This window comes from Poromitra crassiceps, assembly GCF_964638095.1.
Source record: "Poromitra crassiceps genome assembly, chromosome: 11".
Lineage (NCBI taxonomy): Eukaryota > Metazoa > Chordata > Actinopteri > Beryciformes > Melamphaidae > Poromitra > Poromitra crassiceps.
In genome coordinates this window covers 44,787,206-44,807,894 of record NC_139643.1, presented here as the reverse complement: position 1 = coordinate 44,807,894, position 20,689 = coordinate 44,787,206, and the positions used below count along the sequence as shown (strand labels likewise).

The following is a 20,689-nucleotide window of genomic DNA, read 5'->3' as shown; positions in this document are numbered from 1 at the left end:
AATCCAAAACCAACGAGTTAATTATTTAAATGTTTACTTCAATGTAGAACAGTCATTTCTTACACATGAGATTACTTTTAGCCTTTTAGCCGTAAAGATTATTGAAAGATATTCCATATTCCGGACTGAAATGCTATAACAGAAGTGGAGTATTGGCCAGAATGACATGAACATTTGGAAACTTATTCAGCGGGTATCTTGCATGTTGTTTCAGATGCATTGTAAAAAAAAAAAAAAAAAAATGCAATTCCATCGCGGGCCACACAGGAGGCGCCGGCGGGCCCGTATTTTGCCTATGTGTGATGTAGGCTATAGGTCCATTGACACCAGGGGCAGGACAATTAACAATCAACATAATAAATAAGCCAATTAACATTACATAATACATCAATAAATAGATAAACATTATTAAAGAACATACATTGAGCCATTTAGTCTAAAAAGAAAATAGACTAAAATAACTTAGAAGTTAGTGAATGCAAAAATGTACTTGGCTTTTTTTCCTTTCAATATTTTATTTTTTCAATTTTCAGAATACCCAAAAAACAAACAAACTCAGACACAGGAAAATGAAATAAAGAAAAAGCATACATACGTATATATCGATATCGACATTCCAATATTACAACGTGGTGCTACCAGCTGAATAAGGTGCTTATGTACTTGTAAGAGATGTTGTGCATGGAATCCCACACAATGGGTCTATGAGAAACCCGCCGGGCGAGTCACCCGTCGCCCCTAACCTTGTCAAGGTAGGCCAGAAACACGTCCCAGATCATTAAAAATATTTGAAGTCAGTTGGTCCTCAGGAACCTGAGTCTCTCCATCCGTATAACAGAGATCATGTCCGCCAACCACAGCTGAAAAGAAGGTGGGGAGGGGGACTTCCATTCCTGCAGAATGAGTTTCTTGGTGACAGTTGTCCCCTGTGTCAGAGACTGTTGCACAGTTGTAGGGAAGCTCAGAGAGGAGTCCGAGCAGCCGAAGATGGCGAATTCTTAAAGTTTACTTGGTCGAGGGAACTTTGCATTCAAATACCCCCCTATCGGCATCAATACATATCAATACAATACTAGCATTGCTATCGGCTTTCAAATCCTACATCGCGCTAACCATAGTCCTTTTTTCTCTCTCTCTCTCTCTCTCTCTCTCTCTCTCTCTCTCTCTCTCTCTCTCTCCCTCTCTCTCTCTCTCTCCCAGGTTTCTTGGATATGGGAGCCCGTTGACGGCCAGCGGGACAGCCAGCGGGACAGCCAGCGGGACAACATTGCTGTGTTCCACCCCAATTACGGACAGAGCTTCCCCAACGCGGCCTTCCAGAACCGGGTGGTCTTCATCCAGGGAACTCTGGAGAACCCGTCCATCCGCATCTCCAACCTCAACATGTCCGACGCCGGCCGCTACACCTGCGAGTACGCCACCTACCCCTCGGGCAACGAGCAGGGCACCACCAACCTGGTCATGCTCGGTGAGTCCAGTCCAGCTCCTCCGGCTCCTTACTTTGAATAATGGATAATGGATACAGGACCACTCAGAAGTTTGGACATCTTTCACATTTGAGAATAAAATAGACATAAAATATATGAAAATAACACAAATGGAATTATGCAGTGAGGAAAAAATGCTAAACAAATCAAAACGATCTTGTATTTCAGATTCTTTAAAGTAGCTAGCCGCCTTTTGCCTTGGTGGATAAGCAAAGGCTTTGGAAAAAATGTATATAATATAGGATCAACCTCACTATTAACATTTGTCTCTGAAACACATTTCATACATTTACAGAAGCCTTGAGTTCAAAATGTCTTTAAGAGAATGAATAACGTAGTGCATTAAATCAAGTGGGTCCAGACTCACTGCTAGTGTATAACAAGCTGTTGTATGTCTCATAGTTTAAGCACACAGAGCACCAGGGGCTGCAGTTCAAAAACATTTAAGCTTTTAGCAAAAGAGGACCTTGCTTCAAACAGGTTTTCAAAACAGGACCGTGCATCAAACTGAAGAGCTCTGGCCAGCCTGTCAGCCATCCGTTTAGCACCGCCAGCTAAAAGAGAAGCAACGCTTGGACCCGAAAAACCAAAGCTAGCAGCTAGCTAGCGGACAGTGGAGATGTTATTTTCATCCCACCCCAATATGAGGGTATTGGTGTAGATAGAATGATATGCTTCTGTAGGTCGCAGATGAGGTCTGCTCCCAGAGCTAGAGTTATAAAACCAAAGCTTTTGAAGATTACTTTCTTGCTATCTCTGCTTGGTTAGATAGAGCAGAGTGGAGAGATTGGGATGAAGAGTCAAACTCACACACACATTATGCGAATATTGTCATTTTGATATACTATAGGACCGCCAACTGTGGGAGTTGGACGCCAAATCATCACGGATGACATCACTGATGACATAATTACAGTGGGGAGTCGGCAGTGATAATGTCATAATTACAGTGGTGATGTCATCATTGAGGAGTCGACACTCACTCACTCACTCACTCACACGCACGCACGCACGCACGCACGCGGACACTTCTCATTCTTATTATAGGAAGGATAATATATATATAGAGACCTAGATTTCCTCCAGTGGAACCTCTCTCATCTTCGAGTTGGGATCGTTTTCTTCCTAATCTTCACAATATTGGCTTTGGTTTTTTTACGGCAATGTGACGATAATAGAGGAGCCTGAGTTTGTACATGTTGACTGGTGTAAAACATGGAACAAGGAGCTAAAATGAGTCTTGTATGAGACACAATGCGAGGTGGATTTGTGACATGAACAATGTGTTGTGGATTTAACGTCAAGACGTGAACATGAACATCTTGACGTCCTGTCAGCAGCTGGTGATCGGTGTGGATTAGCTTCCCGTGTTAAAATAAAACAACGGGTCTGTTCTCACAATACAACACGGTTATTGTACATAATCAGATTAAGGTGCTAGCATGTTTAAACCGTTTACACAGTTGGAAGTGATGGGATTTCCCACAGTAGCCCGGCTTTACATGGATTTAGCTGACAGTTTGGTTTGGTTAGTTTAGTTAGAGAGGAAACAACAGAGTGAGATCCCAGTTAAACAAAATGTGCTTACAGAACGTCTCGGTGCAAACAGTTTGATCTGTGTGACTGTGTTCATGTTCCTTTTGCACCTGCTCCAGTTTGCCTTTGCCATCTTGTCGTTTCTGTATGCAAACACCCCATCGCAGAGTCAGCTTCACCTCCTCCTCCTCCTCTGTGAGCTTCTCCACACAGAGTCAGGTTCACCTCCTCCTCCTCCTCTGTGAGCTTCTCCACACAGAGTCAGGTTCACCTCCTCCTCCTCTGTGAGCTTCTCCACACAGAGTCAGGTTCACCTCCTCCTCCTCTGTGAGCTTCTCCACACAGTCAGCTTCACCTCCTCCTCCTCCTCTGTGAGCTTCTCCACACATAGTCAGCTTCACCTCCTCCTCCTCCTCTGGGAGCTTCTCCACACATAGTCAGCTTCACCTCCTCCTCCTCTGTGAGCTTCTCCACACAGTCAGCTTCACCTCCTCCTCCTCCTCTGTGAGCTTCTCCACACAGAGTCAGGTTCACCTCCTCCTCCTCCTCCTCTGTGAGCTTCTCCACACAGTCAGCTTCACCTCCTCCTCCTCCTCCTCTGTGAGCTTCTCCACACACAGTCAGCTTCACCTCCTCCTCCTCTGTGAGCTTCTCTACACAGAGTCAGCTTCACCTCCTCCTCCTCTGTGAGCTTCTCCACACAGAGTCAGGTTCACCTCCTCCTCCTCTGTGAGCTTCTCCACACAGAGTCAGGTTCACCTCCTCCTCCTCTGTGAGCTTCTCCACACAGAGTCAGCTTCACCTCCTCCTCCTCCTCTGTGAGCTTCTCCACACAGTCAGGTTCACCTCCTCCTCCTCTGTGAGCTTCTCCACACAGACTCAGGTTCACCTCCTCCTCCTCTGTGAGCTTCTCCACACAGAGTCAGGTTCACCTCCTCCTACTCCTCTGTGAGCTTCTCCACACAGTCAGTTTCACCTCCTCCTCCTCTGTGAGCGTCTTCACACATTTGCGAAATCTAAAAACCTGAATTAAATCAGAGTTAAAGCGATTCCTCGATGAGTCGATGATCCTCTGTTATCTGTTGCTTCGGTAGAGGAGACTGGAGAATTGTAATTATTCTCTTTTCATTCAGCCCGTGTATGGAGGAGCAGTCTGAAAATCAGTAGCGCCTAAACAGACGTGAACAAATCAGATTCTGACAATACATACGAAAGTCAGTGTGCTGATTTTCTTTTGAAGTGAATCACTTTCTTTATGTCATTCAACCAACAAGTGTGACAATGAGGTGCGGTTGGAAGAGTGTAGTTGTTGTTACACTTGTTCAGAAAAGAAGAGCTATTCACTTCAACACAAGTCTGATATCAAACCTTTGGCGTGACATCATGACAAGAAGCCACACAAGCCAAGGTACGACCAGAGGTCAACATCACTTCTGGTGTTGGTGCACGACCAGAGGTCAACATCACTTCTGGTGTTGGTGCACGACCAGAGTTCAACATCACTTCTGGTGTTGGTGCTGCCAAATACACAAAGACTGAGCAGATGTGTGGTGTTAGGTATGTTAACTGGGCTGTGGTTACATTGTTTACGACTTTATTCTGATGAAGATAATCAGACCAGTCACATGACACCCGCCATGGTCCGAACGTTAACCTTCATCCGGTTAAGATCGGACTATTCAACAGTGTTCATTTTGATACTGTAGGAAATTTAGATTTAGTTTTTGTCATAGTCTTTTGACTAAAATGTCAATTAGTCTTAGTAATATTTCAGTCATCTGAAATGTTTTAGTTTGAGTAAAGTGTAAAGTTATTTAAATGTTTCTCAACAATTTCCAAACTCATTGGAAAGATGTAGTAATCTGTTATTAGGGAATGGTAGTAAGGTTTGAACATACAGGCAACAGATTTAACTGTTTAACGTCTTCCCTTCTGATTGGATCTCTTCCCAATACGTCCCTCTCTCCCTATTTTCATGTAGTTTTTATTCATTGATGAAAATGTCAATAGATTTCCTAATAGTTTTTCGTCATGACAACTTTGTTTTTATTTAGTTAACGTCTAGTTTTCGTCAGTGAAAAGGGGTCATTTTAGTCTAGTTTTAGCTCTAGTTTTAGTCAACAAAATTAACGCTGCTATTCAACGGAGATTTTTCTTTGCTGACCATGAAGAAACCAAGGAAAACCTATAAGACACCGGAGGAAGAGTCTGGAACCTGCAGCGCGCACACACACACACGCACGCACGCACGCACGCAGACAGTTTTTCATTTGATGTTTATATTATGAGTTACGTTCGTTGGTGTGAGATGTGAGAGACGCTTGAGGTCTCCCTCCGCTATCTGGGGGCAATTTCCTTTCAGCGCTTATTTGTATTTGATTTATTTTGTACAAATGGAATCGAAGAAGAAAAGAAAGTTCAAATCAAATGTTGTCTACAGGTGTGGTGGTGCCTCAAAACTGCGTCTGGGAATTTTCTTATCTGCTGCACTCCAACTGTATTTCACGTGGCGCTTGTGTAAGTCACCGTGGAGACGCTGTACAGTAAGCAATTAAAAAAAACACAGTCATTAGAATAAATTCATTATAGAGTCCCAGTTGGTGCAGTCATTACGGTCCGCGGAAAGAAATGTTTGAAATTTACTTTCATGTATTCCCCTCCTGGGCCAGTTTCTGTAATTCTCAGCAAACCTTCAGAAGACAATGCCGAATCGCCTGCGGAAGCTTCTCTCGCACCGAGCAGAACACCCGTGAGAATTAGCAGGACCTGGCTGTCTTGCAGACAAAACATGAGGGGAGATGTGTTCTTCTTTGTCTGGCTTGCAGCTAGATGTAGGCTAAGCCTCCTAAACTGACATTGCTGACATAAATTGGAGGTACTGTACAGTGTAGACTATAGGGAATACCTATTGGAAAGCTTGCTGACTTGCCTTTGTCTACAGCTGCAGCAGGGCCAAGCTTGTGCTTGGTGAACGAAGTGTCTCAAAGTCAGTGGAAGGCAGTCATACCTTGTTGTGTACAGAATCAGCGTGAGCCAATCATATTACACCTTATTGGATCCAGGCCCGCTGGCAGCCAATCATATTACATCTTATTGGATATAGAACCACCAGCACTCCAATCATATCACAACTTATTTAAGTATGAATACATAATCCTGACAGCCAATCGTATTATAACTTATTGGATACAGCGCCGGCACCAGCCAATCCTATTACCACTTATTGGAGTGTGAATAAAGAACCACTCACTTGGCAGTGAATGATATCGCATCGTCTTGGCAGGGGAAAATGACTGGTAGCCAATATAGCACCTTATTGGATATACTGTCGAATCACAGCCAGCAGGACATCAATAGCAATTCAAGGGCTGGAGAGTTTAGTGGGTTTCCAGCCAGCACTTAGTGTTCCTGCCGCTCAGAGCGACGAATTATCCCCACTGGTTTGAATCTGAAGGGAGTCTGGAGGTTAGCAACAGTCTGCAGACTGGAGGGTCATCAGCTGATCCATAGATCAACTGGCAGGTTTTAGTTTTACAAACATTTCTCGGAGGCAGAAAGAATATCATTGAGTACAGCAGGAATGCGTCTGGAAGACCTGGATGTTAGTATTTCCGGTTCCTAGGTGTAAACGTTAATGGGATTTGTGTGTGTTCTTCTGGGTAAGCCTACAAAAAATATGTCGTTCCTACGGTACTCTATTTATTAAGACTGAAACCCATGAAAAACACAAGACATAAGAGAGACGGAAGCTAAAATTGAGAGAAGAGATCTGGAGCAAACAGTCAATTTTAGCTAATTTAATAGGTGCAAGACGGAAGCTAAACTCTGCTAACCTGACACGGCCAAACGATGGTTTGTTTTCACATAACCATCTGCGAACGAGTCGTCAGGAAACTGTTTCAAAGGGCAGGCACTTTCAAAAGAATACCTGGCAGGTGATTGGATGAACCATCTGTCTATCACGGGCTCGCTTCTCAGCTGGCATCACAGCTGAATAACTGAGTCTTCTCTGAATAAGTAGTCTCCTCAGCATCTGTTGCTAAGGTGCCCTTTAGCGGGGCTCTTAGCCCCCAGCCGCTCCAGTCGGATGCTCACTGGCGCCCCCTAGCAGCGGACTATGTGGTCGGACAAGGCAGCTCCTGGGTGGGAAGATGTATCACTATGAATGAGAAACAGGGGGGTGCTTAAAAATACATACGTGGTAAGCAAACCATGCCTGGATGACTCGAGGTTAAACAAAACAAAAAATCCACCCAAGCCAGTGCGCCCTGTGTTTATGTATTGCGGCATTTTAGCAAAAGAAGAGTAAAAACATGGATTAATTAAAGAGATCCATTATCCCCCAGAGTTATTGTCATCCTTGGTTAAGAGGAGCTAAACGGCAGTAAAAGATAGCCCCAACAAAACAAGTAATGAGCTATTTCCTGACTGAGGAGATGTAATGCTATGCTGCTGGTCTTTCATAAGGTCTAGTCTATTGTCATTCAGCAGGTACACCCAAACCAGAAGAACGGACCGTGCTGCGGCACAAGCTGCCTCGCTCAATTATTCTTCTCATCCTTCACCAAACAGAAAGGAAGCCCATGTTCCATTCCTTTTATTGTGGAGTTGGTGATAACAGATGTGGCGCGGTTAAACGAGACAATTTGTTTTTAGTGCACATTGTACGTTTGCCCTCAAATAGACGCATTAAAGAAGTCAAAAAAGAGTCAAACAACAAGTCTTGAAATGTGAGACCTCGAGGCCCTTTGTGATTTTTTGATCTGACGTGTGATACTCCCAATAGGTGACTCTTCTTTCCTTTCCCCTCCTTTCCAAACGGCGAAATGTGATTCTATTAGATACTTGTCCAAAAAGTCAGTGACTACTAGTCACGACAAGTGAGCACTCTCAAAAAAAAGTTTCAAAAGCTACGGTGCAAGGCGCAAACAATATAAGAAGACAGAAAAGCCAGCACTCAAAATAAATCCTTTTGGTTTTTTTAATACCTTCAGTAGCAGCAGTAAATCAATGGACGTACGTTTCGGCACGAGCTTGTGCCGAATATTGATGCTATGCAATAATCACATTACTGTTATAGGTCCCCCAGTAGTCGGAGCACTAGGCCTCGTTCACACTGTACGCCGAAGCCACGCTGAAGCTACGCAGCGCTGTGGCAGTTTCATTTTGGTGTCCTTGTTAACACGTTCACTGCCAACGACGTATTACTCTGTCAAAAAAAATCCAACGGTTCACTGCCAATGACGTATTACTCCGTCAAAAAAATGAATTTTTTTTTTTTGACCGTGGGATGTGCATCTAACCCTTTTACATCTCTTATATAATTATTGAAGCCACCGAACGTTTACAACCCATTCCACCGACCCACTAAGTGGCGACAGTGCTCTCCCAGACTAGAGGAAGGCAAGCAAAAAGCAGTTTCCTCGAAGCCATTCTCATGAAAATGGATTGGCGAAAACGCTTTCGTTTTCGCGCTGATTGCTGGCGGTGCGGGATTGCAAATTTGCATAATAGATTACGGGTGGAACACACTTTGAAACACGCAGCATAAATATGACCAGAATCGCAAAAGCTTCATCAAAGCTCTCAACCAAAACTCCAAGAAACGAGCGAGCCGATCCAGACTTCCTCAAAGAGCGGCCGCGCAGACAGGCACAGCAGCAGCAAAGCAATGAGCCTGGTGACGCGAGGTTACAGCAGCAGCAACGAGCTTGTGACACGGCCGCTGCAGCCAAGAAGACACACACGGAGGGAGGAGTTGGAAGCAGAGGGGGGTTTCCTGCTGTTATGGAGGAAATTACTGTTCAAAACTATTGTTTAGATGTCTGACGTCTTACTGATGCCAAAAATGAATGGTTAAAGTGACTGTTCTATCGAATTTCACAAAAAGCCGTTTATCTCTGAATAATTTTTCTGACGCTGAAACCATGCTGTATTCAACTGCTAATGCTTACATAACTACTAACTCTACAAACTAACTCTTTTAGACAGAGAAAGCACACATTCTATTAGTTCTTTTGAGATATTGTGTGTTCACAAAATCTTAGCAGAAAAGAATCCTCGGGTCTTGAAAGATGAGCCAGAATCCTCAAAAAAACCCTCTGGCAGAACCTACCTACAGTAAAAAAAAAACGGCTGGCAGTGAATGTGTTAACAGGCGAGACCATTCACACCACCCGCACGCCACGCTGAAGCTACGCTGCAGTGATAGTTGCAGCTTCTGTTCTATTTTTCAATCAATCAATCAAGTTTATATTTATATAGCGCCAAATCATAACAAGAGTCATTCCAAGAGTTATTGGATAATTTGAGGTCGGCGCCAGTTTTTTATCCGATCAGAGAAAAGTTGACATTTTCTGGGAAATGGAATGACGCCGTCCGTGAGTCTCTACGAGTTGCGGTTGTGGAGATACGTCCGCCCTGCATGCAGGACTACAGGAGAGAGATAGAGGACAGCGGGGGGTTGGGAGTTCCATGTTATACTGACCAAACACTCTATTTCAGTGATCGCTGTCAGAATATATAGAGCCGTTTAACACTTATTTTAACACAAAAACATCGCTGAATGTACCTTTAAGCGCTGCTTCTGAATAGCGCCTGGTGTGAACCAGGGGTAAGGTCATATAGTCATTTGGCCTGTTAGGAAGCTATGTGTAGTCTTGGACTGAATTTCAATCATGGAAGACTAAAAAGCATAGGTAGAGCACCCCATGCTGTCATACCCCTCAGCCCAAATTATGTCACTAAATGACGTCACCATCACAAGGTGACGTCAGTTGCCCGAATGACGTCAGTTATGACATCATAAATACCCTTCTCCTGGTACTATATAAAGCCCCCATCACCACAGCTTAAATCACACTTGTGCAGTCATCACTCACCTTGTGCCAGCATCCCACAATCATCCAGCATCTCCAGAGCAAAAGCTTCACCCCACCCCCTCCCCAGATCACCACCAATGTCATGACTCCTGTTGAAAGCAAATCCCCTTAGGGGGGATTTTCTATCTCATACAGCACTGACGCCCCCCTCTCTCATAGCAAGAGGAGTGTCACATCACTTGGGGGATTATCTATCCTATACGTCACTGATGCCGTGACGGGGCTCATATCATGGAATCATGGAAGACTAACCTCTACAGCATAATAATAATAATACATTTATTTTATATAGCGCTTTTCAAGTACTCAAAGTCGCTTTACAGAACACATGGGTCAAACACTCAGACAAACAACACAAAGGGTGCCATAGCAACCAGAGAGCAGCGGCAGCTAAACGCGCCAGCGTTCACTCAACCGGAACAGGGCCAACCTCTGAACATAAAAACATAACAGGGACAGACATAAAACACGGACAAACAACAAAAAGAAAGGGGGGGGGGGGTGCGAAAGCGGGGGGGGGGGGGGGGGTGAAGGCTGAGGGATGTGTGGAGGCGGGGGGATGGGGTGGGGGGAGAGGGTTGGACTGTGCGTGCATGTCCAGGTATGTGGGCCTAAGAGTCCTTGGAGTTATAGTTATATAGAGTTATATAGAGCAGGGTGGATGGAGTGGGCCTCAGGCTGCAGAGCAGGGTGGATGGAGTGGGCCTCAGGCTGATGCTGGGGCCTGGCCTGTTGGTAGGTGACCTGCTGCTGGATGCCAGGCCGGCCTGGAGGTAGCTGAGCTGCTGATGGGGCCTGGCCTGGTGGTAGCTGAGCTGCTGCTGGAGCCGGGGGCTGGCCTGTTGGTATGTGAGCAGCTGCTGGATGCCTGGGCCTGGCCTGGTGGTAGCTGGTAGGTAGTGGTAGCTGATGATAGCTGCTGGAGCCGGGGCCTGGCCTGTTGGTAGGTGAGCAGCTGCTGGATGCCTGGGCAGCCTGGTGGTAGCTGAGCTACTGCTGGAGCCTGGTCCTGGCCTGGTGGTAGCTGAGCTGCTGCTGGAGCCTCACCCTACACTGTAGGATGGGAAGTTGGGCTGCTGTTGAGCTGCTGCTGTGGCCAGGGCTTGGTGGTAGCTGTGCTGATGCTGAAGCCTTGGTTTGGTCTGACAACTGGGCTACTGCTGTGGCCTGGCCTTAGCCACTTAGCTAGGCTGCTGCAGTTTCAGCTGGAAACTGGGCTGGTAGCTAGGCTAACCAGCAGTTGGAATCCAGGTAGGCCTATCCCTCAAACAGTCCCACTGGTTAAAGTTCAATAAAATCTAAATAAAAAGACTTGCTAAAGATCTCAGAATGAAGGAGAGATAAAGTTCATAAAACATATCACCGATTCAGACACGGATGACATAAAATATCCACGTGAAACATATAAAACTCAGACCTTGTGCACTGACACACAAACAGTAGACTGCCTTGGCTGCCATCTTAAGATGTGCTGGGGGTGAGTGGTTAGTGCCTGAACTTTCATTTTGTACTGACTCATTCCTTGTTTGTCGGAATCATGACCAACAGCGGGTTGTTCCGCTTCTCTAGGCAGCAAGGTTTTCGTTGCACATTAGGATTTTTTGTCTTTGTCGCCCTTTGTCGGGAAAGTGTCGACCCATTTCTGTGTGCGGGCTCGACACTGGTCCCAGTCGTACAGGGGGCGGTACTGGAAGTGGCGCAGGGCTTTGTCGGAGCTCACGGTGAAGGAGGTGCAGGCGATGGCCAGCGTGTAGCGGTTGAGCAGCGGGGTGAAGCTGCACATGGGCCTCAGCAGCCAGCGCAGCAGGTCGTTGAGGCAGGCCAGGAACCAGAGCACCAGCAGCGGCACGCGCACCTGCCCGAAGTTAAACACAGACAGGAACTGCATGTTGAAGTCCTCGTAGCTCTTGTAGGGCGAGTCGTCATAACAGAAGTACGCCTGGCCTCCAACCGTCTGCGGCTCCTCCCTCAGGGCTCGGGCTGCCAAAAGATGCATCCATGCCACGTTGCCTGCATAGACCCGCCCATGTTCTGTGTCACTCGGGACACCCCGAATGACCCAGCCTCCCGTGCGGACGGCCATCATATAGAAGTCCTTCATTAGCTGGTGCTGCTCACCGTAGATCCCGGTGGGCCTCAGAGAGCATGTGTACAGACTCGCCCCTCCGTTCACCTTGGTGCCGTTAGCCTCAAGCACAATCCTCTCGGCCTTGGCCTTGCTCTTGGGATAGGGCATGGTGTGACTAATGTGGTACGGCGTGTCTTCGTTACCCCTGATAAACGGGTCTCCTTTGACGTTGGGACCGATCACCTCCATGCTGCTGGTGTAGACCAGGGACTGGATGCCATTCTCCACACAGGCATTGATCACGTTCTCTGTTCCTTTGACATTGACGGCGTTGATGAGGGCCTCTGGCACGCGGTGCCAAACGTCCACCAGGCTGGCCGTGTGGATGACCACGTGGGCCCCACGGGACGCCTCCAGCACCACGGGGTAGTCTGTGATGTCCCCCTGAATCACCTGCATCTTCACCCGCTCTGTGCTGTGTCCATTTAGACTGGAGTCTACGTGTTTGTCGAACACTCTAACCTCCGCTAGTTTATCTTCCTTGTCCAGCAGAACTTGCAGCAGGTGTTGACCGAGAAACCCGCAGCCCCCTGTGATCAAATAGACGAGACCCAACTGTTTTTCAGAATCAGACATTGTATTGCTCTTAATATTGCAGTGACAGCTCTAACGTTACAATCCTGCTTCTGTCTCCTGTCTCCCTCTGCATACCGGTGTTAATATCCACAGTCAATAGTTTAGAGCACTCCATGCGTACATGCCCCTCGTCATTCAGGGTGCATAACTCCTTAGTGACATCACTGATGACATCACAATTGCTCGAGTGACATCACTGGTGACATCACAATTGCTCGAGTGACATCACTAGTGACATCACAACTGCCCCTTCTCCATTTCCCAATATCCAATCAGCTAAGGACATCTGTCTCTCCTGATCTGCTGAGCCAATCACCTAAGCGGTGGTAGTGGTATATAGAGCCCTTGCTACTACGTCATTACTCACATCATCCTCAGCTGCTGTTCATTATCACTGGAGCAGTTGTCTCGCCCCACCACCTCCCCTGATCACCACCAATGTCATGGCTCCTGTAGAAATCCCTATGGGGGGATTATCTATCCTATATGTCACTGACGCCCCCCCTCTCTCATCTCAAGAGGAGCGTCATCATATCATGGAGCCATACGCGCACTTGTTGTCTTGACACAGGTATGTTCCAGGACATTTTCCCTCCACGCCGACTCGTCTCGCGGGAGCACCAACCACTTCATCATTTACAAATTAAGCACTGTGTCGAACAATAGTGAATTTGGCTCCGACATGCTTTCTCTTTTCTTTTCTCTTGCATTGTAGGCATTTAGCTAGTGGCCTTAAATTACAAAACAGCTTAAGTATATGCAGTGCCAACATGACTACAGTAGCAGCCTATAACGAGTTGCCAAAACAGCACACAGACAACAGAATAATTAAAAACTACTCCTGCGGCCCCTTGAATATTTATGTATCATCAAAAGAGCGCTAGATGCAGAGAGCCAAGCCGGTTTTATTTTATTTTATTTTATTCTTTCAACCATCAATAGCCAGAAATATCCAGCAACACCGTGTCACGCAGAGAAGAGATGTTTCCTAACCTGGGGAGTTGGCAAAACATGAATTCCAAATTATGCAACACGATTGCCTCTTTTCAAATCTAGACACCTTTATTGATTTTGGGCTAATGTATGTTGCCGAGTAAAAACAAACCAACAGAAAAACAAAAAGTATCAATGCATCACTTGACTGCCTTCTTCTGGGTACCGCAGTGCATAAATACATATTTAGAGAGAGGGAGAAGGGGGATGAGGAGGAGGAGGAGGAGGAGGGAGAAGCAGCCATGAGCCACACTCCTGCTAAATCTGTCTCTCTACACGTCAAGTTACCCACGCATCATTTGGTGTCTTACTTACGGTAGTTTCTGATAGTGTAAGCAGCTGATTTTGAGGATTTACAGTTCCGACCCACTATGGCCTCACGTTTGGAGTCTGTCTTTACAATATGATGTGTAGAGAAAACAATTTTGAATTTTCAACCATTTCTATCCCTAACCCCATGTTAGCAGCAGAAGTAGTAGAAGGATGCTTTCTCACTGGGAATGATTGCTTTCGTTCCGTTCCGCACCCGGGAACGATTGCCCCCTGGTCAGCTTTCACATTACAACATTTCTTCTGCGCTCTGAAACGGAACAGAGTGCACTTGCCTCATCAACTGTGCCTGGAGTTGATCCTCGCCCATGTGTTGTCTATGAGGTTCGGAACGGTTGGCTTTCACACTCGCAAGTGTTCCGTGCCCGCGGGCATGCCAAAGCGCTCCCCAGACCACCTTTTCAAGTGGATCCTGTCACAGCTAGGTTCCCCATTGCGCGGAACGGAATGGTTCCACAACGTTCACACTCATCAAATGTTCCGAAAAACTGGGGTCAATTTGGGGACAAGTGTGCTCGGGAACGGTACCTGGTCGACCGTGTGAAAGCACCCCAAGTAGGCCTATGTTTTTTCTTTTAACCCATTGATACCTGATGCAGCATTTGTGTGTGTATCCCTTTAAGATGGTCTTAAAGGGATACACACACAAATGAAGGATATACACGCAAATGCTGCATCAGGTATCAATGGGTTAAAAGAAGCATAGGGTGTTTAAGTTTGTGTATATTTTAGCCCATTTACTTCAACATTACCGAACATTTCCAGAGCATCCCTTGCAGTACCTTTTCATTATGTTTGCATGTGTTTCTCCATGAGTTAGCCATTTGCTAACATTACGGTACAAAAATCAACTTGCACAGGCTTGAAATGTGCTTTAGTTCCATCAGTGACGAGCCCGCCCCAGGTTTGTTTTTCTCAGTGACTTTGCTAATTTTCCTAATTTGGTTGAATGCGCACATGGCTTGAAAAGCCTGGTGCCGTCACTCGCTCGCGGGAGGCTCCGACGTCTGGGACTACAGCCGTTATTTACCTTCTTTGGGGGAGCTCGTTCATGTGTGCTCTACTCTAATTAGCCGAGGATAATTGCAATAAGCTTCTGAAATGACTTTGAGTCATTTCTCTCCTGGATCCTTATTACACGATTTAAAACCACAAGTTGTTTTCATTAATTGTGCGCAAGAGAGGCAGGGGCTGTGCGCGAAATACCGGGTGGCAATCGAGTGGTCCCCCCCCCCTACCCACAGAGTAGTGCTCTGGTGTCTCCTCCCCAACGTTGTCACTGTTCTGATCCAGCTTTTAAAAAGTGAATCCAAAGTGAGCAAGTCATGAACTTTGCTTTCTCTTTGACATAATTTAGGCCATATTTTTTACCGTGTCGATGTCAAAGCAGAAAGAAAGTCCACCGCTTGTCATGCGTACGTGGGATTTTCTAAACTACACCGCATTTGGATTGCGGAGAATGCGGACCATTTGAAATAGCGCCACCTGTGGGAGGAGGCCTTACCATAAACAACCGGGCATTTAATGGCGAGTAAACACCACAACAATGTTGAATTTTTAGAGCCAATTGCAGATTTTTCCAGAGAGCTCCCAACATTTTGCTGTTGAAGCTTTCAGGGGGTCTCAATCAAGGGGAATAATTAGGTAGTGTTTCTTGGCGGGCGGGGGGGGGGGGTGCTCAACACAGACAGTCAGTCAGTCAGTCAGTCACTCAGTAAGCCTCTGAGACGTTTTCTTGACCGATCCGTTCCGGGTCCGGCAAAAAAAACAATGCTGAAGTTTGACAACCGTGTGACTTTCACTGGCCACTGGGAGTCAGATTATTTTCAGACCAGGAAATTGTGACTCAACCTTATTTATAGTAGGAATCAGTAGACATCCGGTCATCCGGTCATATCATGTCAGGTGAGTGGGAGAAGGGGGAAACTGCCATACTTTGCCATTATACAGAGTTGGCCAAATATTCAACCGGATGTATTTTGAATACTTGCGAGGGGGGGGTGGAGGGGGGGTATTTAAGTGGTTCAGCTACATAAACCAAACACACCCCATGCAGTCAAGGCGTTTGAAGCTATTCAAACGTGTTTTCACCCGTGTCTCTTCATCACTCTCTGCCATTCAGCTTGTTGATATTACCTGGGGGGGGGGGGGGGGGGGGTGTTCTCTTACCGCGGCTTCCCACTTGCCCTCTAATTGCTTTCTGCTCAGAATAGCTGAGATCATGTGATGAGCAGCAGCGACTCGATTGGCTGCGGCATCACCAAACACATCAGGGTTGGATACACCCGAGTTGTTAAAGCCCGTAGATCGAACAAAACCCCTCTCCTCCACTGCTCTCCTCTCCTCCTCCTCTCCTCCTCTCCTCTCCTCCTCCTCTCCTCTCCTCCTACCCTCCTCTCCTCCTCCTCTCCTCTCCTCTCCTCCTCCTCTCCCTCTCCTCTTCTCTCCTCTCTCCTCTCCCCCCTCCTCTCCTCTCTCCTCCCCTCCTCTCCTCTCCCCTCCTCTCCTCCCATCCTCCTCTCCTCCCGTCCTCCTCTATCTCCTCTCCTCTTCTCTCCTCTCCCCCCTCCTCTCCTCTCCTCCTCCCCTCTCCTCTCCACTCCTGCTCTGCTGTCCTCTCAGCATGGTCAGTCTCTGTCTGCTTGGGTCTCTTTCATCTCCTCTGTCTCCCTCTCTGTTTGCTCTTGTGTCTGAGCTCTCTGTACCCCTGTTGTCGGTCTGCTTCTCTCTGTCAGCTTGGTGCGTCTCCCCTCTTCTCTCTGTTTAATCTGCTCTTCAGTTCCAGGATCTCTGCAGCTTTCAGAAAGACATTTTAAGACCTTTTTAATGCTACGTGGAATTGAATTTAAGACCAATTGAAAAGCTCATTAAAGACACAAAGCTGGGAAAAGCAGTTTCTTTCAAACTCAGCTAAGCGAATGAAAGTTCTGACTCTATAAGAAAATGAAAAGCGACAACAAGGAAATTAAGAATGGAAGTTCAATTGTGTTGAGTGAAGCAGATTCGATGCTGCTGGACTACTAACCAAGTTCTGGGTTGATCTGGACATGCGGTACTGACCAAGTTCTGGGTTGATCTGGACATGTGGTACTGACCAAGTTCTGGGTTGATCTGGACATGTGCTACAAAGGTGAAACTCTAAACTTGCACAATAGCACGCTTTGCTGCCTAAGCAACGTTTTTGCAGTGTACTGTAGAAAGCTAGCGATCCATGACGGTAACCATAGAGCCAGTGTAGCAAGATAGCGATCCCTCACTCCTACTGTAGATGTTGGGGCAGTGGTGGCCTAATGGTTAGAGAAGCGAGCTTGTGACCGGAAGGTCGTCGGTTCCATCCCCGGGACCGGCAGGATAAATCTGGTTGGGGAAAATGCCCCTCCCGCAGTACCACCATTGAGGTGCCCTTGAGCAAGGCCCTTAACCCCAACCGCTTCAGTGGAGCTGCTCAGTGGCCAGCAGATCAGACTGTGGTTGTACTGGTCAGCTTCCAGGTGTGACAGTGTGTGTGAATGTGAACAGGGCGCTCCTGAAAAAGAGAGCATTGCCCTCAGTGAGACTGGAAGTGCAGAGACGTCCGTGTTGCCCTAGAGAAATACTCACTGTGGTACGCTATACTCTCTCAGATGCAGGAAGAGAACGATCATCTCCTAACACTTCTCCCCTCCCCTTCCCACAGCCAAGCCCAGGAACTCGGCCAGCGCCGTGACGGTCCAGGCCGGCTCGGGGTTGGTGGTGGTAGCCCGGTGCGAGGCAGCGGACGGCAAGCCTGAGGCCTCGATCAAGTGGCTCGACACGGCCGGGGGCAACGAGTCCGTCAGCACGGTGGCCAGGCCGGACGGCACCGTGACCGTGCGCAGCCAGCTCCGCCTGGTGCCCACGTCTGCCCACAACGCCAAGGAGGTCATCTGCATGGTCAACCAGAGGACCCAGGAGCGACCGTGGACCTTCACCGTCAAGCTGTCCGTGGAGTGTAAGGACACACACCCACGCACGCATGCATGCACACACACACATTCACGAACGCACACGGTTACACGATACGCACCTTAGACCACTGAGACGTTACACACAGTTACACGATACACACCTTAGACCACTGAGGCAATTAGGACGTCTGAAAAGAGAGTCTCTGTAACGATGACCTCTTGGTGAACCAGTAGGCATGAATACAAACGACCAATAAAACCATCACAGATGTTTCTTTTGAACCTTTCTGTGTTGTTTTGGATGGTGTCCATGGTGGGCGAGGCAGACGCACAGAGATGTTTGATGTATGGCAGATAGCGTGCGGCAGCAGCAGCAGTAGTAGATTTGTACTGGAGTTCCCTGCTTAGCTAATCTGTTCAAACTGAAACAACCTGGCAAACCTCCAGTCCATCCCAACGCTCTGCCAGACTTTCTGTTTTGTCTTTGTTTCTGTCATCCTTTGATGATGAGTCAAACGACAAGAGGATAGTGTACTGCATTAATGATCACCTCCTCCCAAAACAAACCTATAGGCACAAACGCTTCCTCTCTTCTAATTGGCTAAACAGTCGGTGAATAATCCATCCATCAAAAACAATAATAATCTGACCCTAACCCTCAGATGCAATCAAAAAGAAAAGAAGAAGGAACCCTACTTAAAAATGTATAAACAGGGGAGAAAAAGATCTGGGATCGGTTGATGTATGGCAGTCCGTGATTGGATCAGAGCCAGGATATACTTTTAATTCTGCACGAGACACAGTTGATTCAAGAATAGACTAATGCTTTATATATAACAAGGAAACACGGGAAATACAGAAAGATATATATATATATATATATATATATATATATATATACTATATATATATATATATATATATATATATATATATATATATATATATATATATATATATATATATATATATATCTCAACGGTCATACGTATGACCGTACATTTCCACCAGCATCACAACATCGTATAGACATATCGGCCTATTCTGGTATTACTTCTACCCGCAAAATTCGAAACAAAATGGATCTTAATAGTTTTTATAATCTATGTCTGACATTTGGGGTGGGTGGGCAGGTGTTTTACATGTATTTACAGCTCTGTGATTATTGTTGTAAGGTACTGTATACTGTAATCCAAGAGAGACACCACTTGTTATATATTGATTGATGCCTATAACATGAAGCATCTTATAAGCAAGTTAGACCAGTGAAGAAGGACACTACAGACGATGTGAAACAACGATGGGGGAAAGAGCTGGACGTTGAACTAACTGAAGACATGTTGGCTGAGGGAAGCACAGACGTCCTTCAGGGCTCTGCAGACTTCTGTTGGAAAAAATCTCTTTTTGATCACTCCCAAACACAAGCCTAAACACACTGGCCCTCAGCCGCTGCTGGAGGACACATCATGGTTAATCAGTGTGTTCTGGGTTTTCCCTCTATTCAGACTTTCTGGACCAGTCATCTCAAAAGCCGCATGGGTTTTATATGAGTACAGCAGCATTCACAGCCCTCTGACAGGCTGAGTGTAGAATAGATGATACCTACCTTCTAAAGATCTTTCTGGCAGCAAAGGAAAAGGCCATTTACCACTACTGGCTTTAGAGAAAGTGCCTCTTTGCCAGCTATATCTTCTAGAACAGATGGCCTCCTGCATACAGCTCCAAAAAGAACGGGGAGAAAAATGGTGTCTTTATTTAGCCAATGAGACAGAGGTTTCATATTGAGTGTCTGTGACACGTGCCATATTTGTATCTTAAACCTTAAATTAAATCTGAATCCTAAACCAAAGCCAAGAGCGGCAAAATGCACACACATTTTTGGGGGATTTTCATCATACTTGTGAGGAGTTTTGGACCTCATAAGTATAGAAATTCAAGAACACACGCACACACACACACACACACACACACACACTGACACACACACACACACACACACACACACACACACACACACACACACACACACAGAGAGAAGACAGGGTGCACACCCTCCCCATCAAACTCTGTTGAGATGAGGAGTACCGTAGTTATGTGGACATATGGATGAGGCTATATATAATAATACATATGTAAGCGCGCGCATGCACACACACACACACACTCACACACACACACGATAACAGGCTGAGCAGACATCTTCCCTATCAAACTGCCTCTCAAACAGCAGAAATAACACGCGCACACACACACACACACACACACACACACACACACACACACACACACACACACACACACACACACAGAATCTGGGCCAAGCCCAACTATCAAGCTGTCAGGCTGTATTGCCTGATATTTATGACACACACTAGCTTTCCATCTCTATATATACATGTTTTTATGCAATGCATACTGCATAAATACATACATAACATACATGCATACATACATGCATACATGCATACATACATACATACATACATACATACATACATACATACATACATACATGTACATACAATACATAAACATGCATAATACACACACACACACACGATGTAACCAGTGGGCTAGCCCACCCCCTTTCCCAGGAAGGAGCGGAAGTCTTTGTTTAAGCTGTAATTCCTCGTAAGGCCACTTGGGCTCGGGGGCAGTAGGCAGATCTCCCCATGTTAAAATGGCCATTGTAACAGGATGAAACATCTTTCCAGTCAGGGGCGAAACACGGTTTTGGTCTATATAGCTAATTTCACCTTTTCATAACAACTGTAGGAGGTCATTTTTTATATAACTCACCCGTTTGGAGTAAAATAGATGATAGAAAAGGGG

The 20,689-nt window shown here is 46.3% G+C and overlaps 2 protein-coding genes and 1 pseudogene across 3 annotated transcripts in view; 1 reads left to right on the top strand and 2 right to left on the bottom strand.

Moving 5' to 3' along the window:
* Window positions 1-20,689, bottom strand: part of LOC310785048 (poliovirus receptor homolog) — a gene marked incomplete at both ends in the record, with an annotated part of 198,686 nt that overhangs the window by 58,077 nt on the left and 119,920 nt on the right.
* Window positions 1-20,689, top strand: part of LOC310785708 (nectin-2-like) — a gene marked incomplete at both ends in the record, with an annotated part of 34,033 nt that overhangs the window by 10,276 nt on the left and 3,068 nt on the right. The window contains 2 exons of the mRNA XM_083646847.1: window positions 1,201-1,468; window positions 17,608-17,901. Coding sequence (XP_083502973.1) covers window positions 1,201-1,468; window positions 17,608-17,901 — 562 coding nt within the window. The remainder of the gene's footprint in view (window positions 1-1,200; window positions 1,469-17,607; window positions 17,902-20,689) is intronic.
* Window positions 11,496-12,608, bottom strand: LOC310785709 (3 beta-hydroxysteroid dehydrogenase type 7 pseudogene; annotated as a pseudogene). The gene has a single exon. The product of its transcript is annotated as a 3 beta-hydroxysteroid dehydrogenase type 7 pseudogene (transcript).